The sequence below is a fragment of the Cavia porcellus genome, unplaced genomic scaffold (assembly GCF_034190915.1).
Source record: "Cavia porcellus strain 051 isolate PalLab524CR breed Dunkin Hartley unplaced genomic scaffold, mCavPor4.1 scaffold_33, whole genome shotgun sequence".
NCBI classification, from domain to species: Eukaryota; Metazoa; Chordata; class Mammalia; order Rodentia; family Caviidae; genus Cavia; species Cavia porcellus.
This window is the reverse complement of record NW_026947516.1, coordinates 18,487,542-18,497,572: the sequence shown is the minus strand read 5'-3', so window position 1 is coordinate 18,497,572 and position 10,031 is coordinate 18,487,542. Positions and strand designations below refer to the sequence as shown.

Here is a 10,031-nt window from a genome sequence, read left to right as displayed (position 1 = left end):
TTGTACAATTAAGGCCACATGGGGAACAAAAGAATACACAGAAGCTGTTAAATTTATCATACATATTTACTTAATCTATACAGAATCGAGTAGATAAAATCAATTCACATTAGTGAAAAATCTACAAAATGTCTTTGAAAAGCAAAAACAAGACTGCCTCTTAACAATTGATATCCTCATGAAAGACGTGGGCTGTAAAAATAAAGCAGTGTGTTTAGCACAAACTAGAGATATCTGCATCATTTTTTCACAGTTATTTCCATCTACAGTCTGAAAGAGGTAGATTTTTCTGCAACACCTGAGCATTGAATTGTGATAACCAGGTGTGATAAAGGCAGTTGCATACATAACTAAAACATACTGATCTCGAGACCAAGAAATGTACTCCTACAGTTCAAGGTGAAATGGTCCATTACCCAGGACCCAAGTTCTCCTACACCAAATAACACATGTGGAGATGGTGCGCCAAAGGCAATTGGCATGATGGCGAGCATCGACCTTTCTGGGCTGGCCTAGTGTTACAGTGTTCTAGAACACAGGAGATACAGCATGCTACAAAGCCACAACACTGGGCTGCTGGGGCGATCACTTCAGAGGAGGAGTGTCCTTGAGGGGTCCCATTTGAGTCTAATCACAGGGTAATAGATTCTGAATGTGTTCCAGACAGAATCCATATCCATTAAACACCATGGTAGCATCTAGCTAAAAATACACGTAAGCCAAAAGCAGCAGGCCAAGTACTGTTAATCACATTGCTTTATAAAGCCCTTTAAAAATGCAATAGGTCCAAGATTTACAGTCTTCCACACAGGACAGGCACCACAAAGGAGTATGGTGACCAACACACATGGCTTGGTAAAATGTTAAGAGCAAAATACATCCAGCAGAGTTGTGTGGAATGTGATCATTAGTACTGATTTTAAGGTAGATTATGTTTAATGATAGATAGGTTCATCCCTCACCCCAGGAGGCAATCCAGGGTTCCAGCAAGTAGCTCAAGGGGGAGTAGGGTATTTATAATAGACTGCTGGGGAGCAGATTATTGGGCTTCCAGCTTATAGTGACAGGGTGATCAGATAACCTGTTGTACTCTGGATTGCTTCTCTACTGGCCAGCCCCTTGATTAACAGGCCTGATGGTGGAAAGTACAGATACACAAACTCCAGGCACTATTTCCCATCTGTTAGACAATTTTCAAGTTTTTCAACCCAGGTTAGACCAGGATGTGACAAGACTTTACAACTAAAACTTTTAACAAAAAGAAAACTATTTTAACTGGACAAAATGGAGTTTATTCAGTCCAGTAAGCAGTTTAACAGGTGTCAGTTTGATAGTTCTCAGTGGAATGTGCTAATGTCAGCCCCAGCAGAACCCTTTATTTCATAAAGTATTCCAATGCACTTACACCAGGCTTCCTGTGCATAACTGAGCCATAGCCAACATTGAAGCAAACAAAGGGAAGTTCAAGAACCAATTCAAGTTATGTGCTTAATTCTAAAATTGCCCTCCTTCCAAGCATAGAGACCATAATAATACTGGTTTTTATTTCTTTGAAAAAAAAAGCAATGAGAGGAAAAGCAGACTTGAAGGCCAAGTTACAGGTCCTGACTATGTGACATTCTGCCAAGTTTTCCCAGGTAAAAATTCTGGTTCCAGTGTTTCTCCTCTGGAATCACTTGTCACTTAGTGCTAATCTCTAAATTCCCTTTTTGAGAAAACGAAAAGCAAACCCTTGAGTACTTTCCTGGTTGGACTTGTGAAAATGAACATCAACATTCAGGTAGCCAGAAAGTGGCAGGAATTTCTGCCCAGTGAAAGACACAGCAGAGTTTGCCCTAGCTGTCTTAACCCCGAGGAGCCGCCACAAACTGGGCTTCCCATGCCATTAGAGAACGACACACCCCAGCACCACATGGAGCTGAGCCGAGCTGCACACCGGGTTCTAGCCTGGAGCCAAAGCAGCTGGCTACCTGGAGTTGTGTGTGCACCAAGCCTAGTGTCCTGTCCAATGCCTTGCCTCATGCTGCTTTGTTCACAAATGACACTATGTACATGTTCTGCCAAAACCAGGAGGTTAAGGCTTGTGGCCAACTTGTTTTGTGAAGTGATACAAAAACCTCGTTTGAATCAAATGTGCTATGCTTGTTTCTGACCCAACACTAGTTTTGTTTTTTTTTTAACATGGCATTAGACAAAACTGATCATCTTGGTATATTTTTAAATAATATTAATGGGGGGCAAAAAATGTTTTTAATTGTTTTCACAACAGAGTTCCCTCAGAATGGTCAGCCCTGTCTTGAATGAAATTACTTAGGAAAATTATATGCAAGGAGCAGGAAGGAGAAAAGGGCAAGGCAGTGAATACATGCATTCCAATGATGGGGAAACTGAGGCAGATGTGCAACATAGCTGACAGGAATTTATAGAATAAAACTATTCAAAACTGCTAAGCAGCCTCCTGTACCACATAAATCCAGTAGTTCTAGGAAAATACAGATATGGTAGAAAAAGTAAGAAAATTTTCACCACAAAACCAATAGTTACTACTAACAGAGAAAGTTATACACAAAATAGATCTCTCAACCGCGCAGTGATCACACTTCACCTTAGTCAACAGACTCGATGCCAGGGGCTCCAAGGCCAGGAGTAGGGCCCTGGGGCTTGTGTAGTGCACCTGCCACCCCTGCCTGCAACTGCGCGCTGGGGGCTCCTCTCAAGGAAGTGTTCAGCTCCTTGTGAGCATCTGGAGTGGTGCTCTGCTGCAGCGTGGGTGCCACCAAGTCCCCATCTGCCATTTTGACAGAGACCTGCTCTTTCAGGACTTCTACCTTCTCGTTGAGCTCATTTCTCTCTGTCTGAAGAGCCCTGCACAGCTTCTCTAAGCGTTCCAGTTTTATCTGAAAGGCCTTGTACTCTTTATCACGTACAGTTTTCTTTAAAAAAAAAAAAAAGAAAGAAAGAAAGTCAGCCACCTCTACATGTAAGTAAGCACACCCTACTTGACGTGACCCCGCCAGCTGCTCAGGCAGCATCGCCACAACCCAGGTATGCACAGCAAGTGTCACACTGCTCCTGAGGGCAAGATGATACCCCCTCTTGTGTTACCCAAAGTCTGGAAAAAGCCACGTTCTAAAATGTTTTTGCACTGCCCACCTTAATAGCTGAGTTCTGTCACTAGAACTAGCGGACAGAAAAATGAGTATATCGTAAGACGGGAAATGCAAACGCTGCAAGCTCTACATGTCACCTTCCAAAAGCGGACCATGTTGGTTGCCTTTTTGGGAAGAGGACAGTGTAGCAGCGAGAGTGCAGCTGGAGAGGAGGGAGGCACAGTGTCTGACACTTCCCCTCTCTGGTCCACCGCCACCTACTGACTGCCAGGAGGCTGCGCTGACAGACACCTGAACTTCACAAGGCCCCAGGACCAGGAATGCATTTTGGTCACAGGAAATCCTCTCACCTCTTCGGCCATTTGCAGAAGCGCCTTATTATTGTTTTCCCACTTGGTGCGCCATATTATTGTTTCTTTTTCCAGCTTTTTAATTTTCTTTGTCATCTGTGAATCAACACAAGTGTAAGTTTAAGCGCTAAATTCCATCTGTCATATCTGTTTCCTTTCCCAGCAGAAAAAACAATGCAAGCTGGGCATGGTAGCACACACCTGTGATCCCAGCCAGCCCTTGGGAGGCTGAGGCAGGTGGATTTCCTTGAGTTCTAGGCCAGCCTGGACTATAGAGCGAGACCTTGTCTCAGAACTCCAATGGACACAAAATGAGTGATTCACAGCACCCTCATCAAAGCATTCGCCTTTACAGCAGCTGCTGTTATCTGTAGGTAACAGAGCTTAACTCAGAAGCTCCTAGGGCAGAGCCCAAGTTAGCTTCCAGAAACAGCAGTGCATGCTCTTCTGGTTTCAGCTGAGGTGGGAGTGGAATTTTCAATTCACCAGTGGGCAGCAAGAGGCAAGTCTTCCTCCTCCACAAGCAGTGTGGAAAAGTGACCATGTTTGTGGATTCCCTGCCCACAGTCCCACTCCTCAGCCTCTTGGACACAAAAGATGAAGAACTGGTGCTTTCCCACAAACTGCCACTGTCAGTTGAGGGTAAGGCTGCAGTGACAAAGTTCCCCTTATGCTGCGTTCACCCTCACGAGGTACAAGGCCCTTTCACGTCAGATTTGCTGAAGAAAAGTGGGCCCAAAACTTGAGAAATCCTCACACCTCTGCTAGGAGAGCTCATGTTTCCAAAACTGAATCTGAGACTGACGCCTGTCAGCCATCTTATGACACATAACATCCCTGCCCTAATGCCCACATGCCCACTCTGGGCCTGGTGCTGGCAGGGAACTAGCCATAAGATGACTGCCACATAGCTCGGATAGGTGACCTGCGACAGGCTGTGGAAAAAGTGCTCTGTTGCCTTCTGTAGCCTCCAACAGAACAGGCTGGTCCTGAGCTGTGTCATCCTCTAGAGTTTCATGTGCAAGAGGACAGAAGGCCACAGGAACCTGCTGCCTGGAGCCATGCCAGAATCCAAGGTCTCAAACTGGTTCTAAGCCGGGCATGGTGGCGCATGCCTGTAATCCCAGCACTTGGGAGGCTGAGGCAGGAGGATCACCACAAATTCAAGGCCTCAAGGCCAGCCCTGAATTTCAGAGTGAGACCCTGTCTCAAAAAAACAACAAAGCATACAAAGATAGTGCCAGGTAGAAACCTGAGCCCAGGCAAGCTCATGGGATCCAGCAAATTCATATATATTGCAGGAGGGACAGGTCTGTCTGCAAGCATTTTCAGAAGTCAAGGAACACAAAGGCAAAAACAGGTTCAATGACTTGTCCACTGGTACTGTGACACAATAGGGCCATTTACCCCAAGGGCACCTGGCCACTGTGCAGTGCTAAGTCATGGCTGCCATCTACCAGATGTGTACTTCTCAGAAACAATGTTTTTACTTATTGAATCCATATACATTTAATATATCTATTAGTAGGCTAGAGTTACGTCTGCCATCTGAACACTATTTTTTTTAAAAGCCTTCACTTTAGCTGGCTGTAGTAGCATGTACCTGTAGTTCCAGCTACCTAGGAGACTGAGGCAAGAGGAGATCAAGGTCATTCTGAGCAACACAATGAGATCCTATTCTCATGAGAAAAACAATACAAAACACACTCCTCCAATTTAAAGGGAAGTCACCAAGTAAAATGAGAATAGACAGTGGGAGGGGGGCCACAAGTACCCACAGGGGCCAGCCTGGGTACAAGTGAGTCCAAGGCCAACCTAAACTACACAGCAAGACCTTACCTCCAAGAAAAAAAAAGAAAATGGATGGATTAAACAATGTATTTTGGCTCTCAAAGACTGAGGCAAGTAGATGGCAAGTTCAATCCCAGCATGGGCAACTTAGTACCCTATCTTAAAAAACAGTGGAGGATATAGTTCAAAATTCACGGGTCTCAATGAGGTGTTACCAAAAAACACAGTGAATGTTTAGATTTTTTAAAATTTATTGCCGCCATTAAAATATTCTTGTGAAGCAGTTCCGGAGTAACTGCTTTATGAATGTCTTTAGTTTTTCTGTCATGGCTGCCTCCAGGTCCTGAAAGTATTCAAATCTGCCTTTCACAGTCATTTTGACTTGGGGGAAAGGCCAGAAGTCACACGGGGCCAGATCTGGTGAGTACGATGGATGAGGACCCCCAGAGTGTTTCTACAGCGTGCCTTTCCTAGTTGGATGGTGCTCAGCACCAGCACTCACTGGATTTCTGCTCACGCCTCATAAAGCCCCTCAAGACAGGACTCGAAAGCTGTGCAGAGCATGGCACAGTGCATACAGTGGGACCAGTGTGCTCAAGGGCAGGACCAGCACAGCGCTTGGAGGGCGACTAACTGCAGTGTGTCTTCTGCTGTAGGAACTTTCTAGTCTCTAGCTTGATATCAAGGATATCTTTTCACTTAATGCCGGCAGGAAAATGCAACAGAAACCAAAGGAATAGTTTAGTCTGGGAATAAAAGGAAAGAATTCAGTGGGTGTAAAAAAGAAAACAAAAAGTTTTAAGAAAGGGTAGTAACAGTAAAATGTGTAGTCTTTTAAGCATGAATGTCTATAATATCTAAGGACAGAAATTTGTAAGATGACTGGGGAATCATCTTTCCAAGCGATTGAAACAACAAACAAACTACCTTGTTCCTAACAACAAACTATTTAATAATCAAGACATTCACTGTTGTAACTTAAGAGTTCTAAGAGCACAGCCACCATCAGCTACTCAGGATACACTGAGGTCAAGGTGACTGAATCAGAAATCTGGTGACTGGAGAATCAGAAAAGAAAACGAAGATGGTATTCCAGCATTAAGCTCATCCAAGTATGAAGCATGCTGGAAAGTGCATACCTAAAATCCTTTTTATGGAAGTCTATGAAAACATACAAATACCTTTTCCATTTCCTGCCTGAAGGTTGTAAACAATTCATTGCTTTTTGCCATAGTGGTCTGGAATTCTTCAAACTTATCCATGTAAAGAGAAAGCTAGAGAAAAAAATATGAAAGACACTGAATTCCAGGTGAACAATTCACATTGTGAGACTTCAAAATCTAACATGGTTAGTCATGAGTTAACCGTTATATGACAGAAAAAAAAATTGCACACAGTCTTTGAACAGCAGGCACAGAGCACATGAAGCCCTGGGAATTCTGTTGGTGTGGTTCTATTGGATTTTAGACACACACTAACTTGTTCCACCCTGCCCACTTGACGAGCCCAGCAGGACAGCCTCCTACTCCTCGCTCTACCAGCACAACTGTTGGCAGAAGAGGAAAAGGCATCCCAGCCAACACCTGTTCCCTGCACATGGGGAGGGCCACAGCCGGGGCTGCAGGAAGCAACTGGGAAGAGGCATTCAGCTGGGACAGGTGAGAGAAAACCGGAGGCAGCAATCCCAATCTTTCTCTGAACTTCTACCTTTGAGCTGAGAAACCTCACCAAGGCCAGCAGAGTGCCACCATTCTCCTCCACCGCCAGCCACTACAGCAGTGTGAGTGGAAGGCAGGCCAAGGGCCAAGGCAGGCTGCTCTGTGCAGGGAGGCCTGGCATGGCCTTGAAGGGCCACAGGACCTCAGCAGAGATTGCCTCCCATGGTCACACTGCTGTCACAATGGGGAAGCACAGAATATTCGGGAATCCTGGGGAGGAAGGAGGAGCATGGCCTGAGGGGGGCGGGTAGCACAGCTGGGATGCGGAGGGCAGCAATGGGGACAGCCAACACTGATAAGGCCTCAGAGGCTGGGGCAGGCATCAGTGGGGAGCCTTTCTAGCACTGGGGACAAAAGGTGCAGCAAACTGACCCAGGGAAAGGCCCACTGTGATGGTCACTAATGTCAACTACTCTTGCAAGGGAACTCTGGCCAGGACTAATTGTGATACCAGGAGATGGTCAGCCTCACTGTGAGGTGACAGGGCAAGATGGCCATGTGCAGCAGTAGGAGAACAAATCCTTTGCTCAGACAGGACTCCTCACACAAGGACAGCTGAATGCACAGGGCTGAGAAGAAGAGGTTTGATGCCTGCCATGCCATGGCGTCACAGAAATCATGGGGCAGTTCCCAGGATGCTGCCACTCTGCCTTGTCAGCTCCTCCCAGCTTGGGTCAGTGCAGGCCTCACTGCTGGAAATCCTGGAGGCCATGCTCACAGAGACCTGCGTTAACCCTCATGGATCAGTACATTTTCCAAGTAGTGTCCTTAAACTTTAAAAGCAAAATACATTTACCCAACAGCATAATCTAACTAGCTGAAAAGGGGTGAGTACAAATACAAATGTCTGCTATGCCTGTCTGCAAAGACACAGAAGTTCTCCTCATGCCTTGGTTAAGACAGCCTCGGAGACTGTGACCGAGGGGCTGTGGGGTCTGCACTGGAAGCGGCCCAAGCAGCACGACACCCCAAACTGTGTGCCAGGCAGGCCTTGTGGTTGAGTGGTTCTGTGACACTAATGTGCTCAAAGCACAAAATCTAGTCAGTGTGTTAAACTACGAGACTACCATTTTATAGGTCAAAGAAGTATCTTGGCTTCAGCAATTTCTTGATTTTACTTGATATTAAAAAAGTAGTATCTGAAAATGAATTCATTTTCCTTAAGTGAAAAACCAGGTGACAGGACCAGACTGAGAAGTGGAAGAAGTTATCTATTATCATGGAAAGGGGTCCCTGGAGATATTGTGACCACCTGTCCCAGTCTGCCTGAGGTAGAGAAGCAGGAGCTACTGGGACATAGGACTTTCAGCACTAAAAGCAGGAAAGGCCTCAGCAAACGGGATAAGCTGGTCACCTGAAAGGAAGAGAACACCTCCCCGAGGGACATGTGAGCTCCTCCTCAGTTTGGCCAACTCTGGCTGGAAATAGTGGGAACCCCCCACAGTGACAGGACAGACACCAAGGTAGGTGGCAAAGGAGTCCCACGATTTTCCTTACACTTCACTTCTGTCCCTGCTGTCCAGTTACCTGCTGTTTTAGCTGTACTTCTTGCTGTTTCATTTGTTCGTATTTGTGCCTCGATTCTGTTGCTTCTTTTAGTAACTGGAAAACACAAAAATTCTGGCAAAATACTAATAGTACACAAACACACATTCAGGCTGCACCTTCAGCCTGCAGTTTGAACAAGAAATACCGGCTACAGACGGCCATTTCCCACTGTCTCCCATCAGTCCCACCTGCCAGCACTCAAGGACAGAGGAGCAGTCATTTACTACTCAAGTGGAAAAAGGACCTAGCCTCAAAAGATTCACAAAGCTCAGGGTTAATCTGTTGTCTTAGGTGAAAATACCTACATGTTTATTAGCAGACACTACTTACATGACAGAGCATGTGCATGTGTGTAAAATGCACACTAACTTGGGAAACGATAGCTGCTCATCAGTGGAGCAATGCCTAACCCCAGCAAGACCTACAGGAGGACACAGCAGGAATGAGCGTACGTGAGGTGCCTCCTGACCCTTCGCACAGCACGCCAGCACCAGGAGGGCTGCTGCAGGGTATTTTCACTGGATGTTTTACCCATTTCTCCCTATATCACTGTTCTAGACAAGCACAGAGAGCTGAATTTGCAGCAGTTCAGAGTCTATCCCCAACAAGATCCTGCTGTCTTCAGTTACTGATGAGCAACAGACTCTGAATATGCATGCCAAGAGCAATGCTGAGGGACCATGGCGTAGAGAATTCAGTGAACAGATTGTTAAAACTTAACAAAAGTAAGAGAAGAGTTTTCCTAGCTTGACGGTGTTTGTTTGCAAAACAGTATCTAAGGCAGATATAGGAAACCTGTATTTGATTGATAAGTTTGACATTCACTTGAATTGCCAAATTTTTCTTGAACCTGCTAACCAGTGAAATAAATATTCTAAGTACAGAAAAACTAGACAAGGACAGGTCTTCCAAATGACATGGTCCAACCCCACCAGCATATTTTCTGTATAAAAAGTTACACAGAAACACACAAATGCTTTCTGTGGCAAAAACTAACTAGCATGCCCCAGGTGCAACATTAAATGCAGAGTAGGAAAATAAAATAAATCCTGAGTAAGTTTAAATGTTTTAAATGGATTTGTTTAAAATTTGGCAATGATTTGTTTGAAAGAAACTGAACTTACAAACTCTCGCTCTCTCTGGTGCTTCTCATCGGCTTCTTTTATCAGCTGTGTCGTCTGCTGAAGTTTGGCATCCACCAGCTGTTGCTGCAATTCCTTATGCTTGAATACTTTGTCAATGTGCTGAGGGAAAAGCGAAAGCCTCCATCACTTCAGAAAAAAGATGCAAATGGCGGAAGCCACGCAGCTCAGAGCCGCACTGAGTCTATGCCCCTAGGCTAAGGCAAGGATCTCTCCTGCCCCATTCACAGCAGGGCAGTGCACCCCCAGCACAAGATGGTAGTTTCAAAGCCAGTTATGCACACTGATATAAGGCTCCAAGTGCATCAAGACACTATGGGCAAGTGGAGCACACTGGGAAATGCAGGTATCCTGTCCTTAATTCCCTGTCTG

The 10,031-nt window shown here is 45.4% G+C and overlaps 1 protein-coding gene across 2 annotated transcripts in view; it reads right to left on the bottom strand.

Annotated features, from left to right (window-relative positions):
• Positions 1-47: 47 nt before the first annotated feature.
• The window catches only part of Txlng (taxilin gamma), a 49,781-nt gene continuing 39,797 nt past the window's right edge, over positions 48-10,031 (bottom strand). The window contains exons 6-10 of one of the 2 annotated variants that reach the window (XM_063242940.1): positions 9,642-9,761; positions 8,497-8,589; positions 6,433-6,525; positions 3,461-3,556; positions 48-2,933 (exon numbers count right to left, since the gene is read on the bottom strand). In XM_063242940.1, the coding sequence (XP_063099010.1) occupies positions 2,607-2,933; positions 3,461-3,556; positions 6,433-6,525; positions 8,497-8,589; positions 9,642-9,761 (729 nt within the window). In that variant the 3' untranslated portion in view covers positions 48-2,606. The remainder of the gene's footprint in view (positions 2,934-3,460; positions 3,557-6,432; positions 6,526-8,496; positions 8,590-9,641; positions 9,762-10,031) is intronic. The other variant, XM_003463051.5, reaches the window with a different exon arrangement.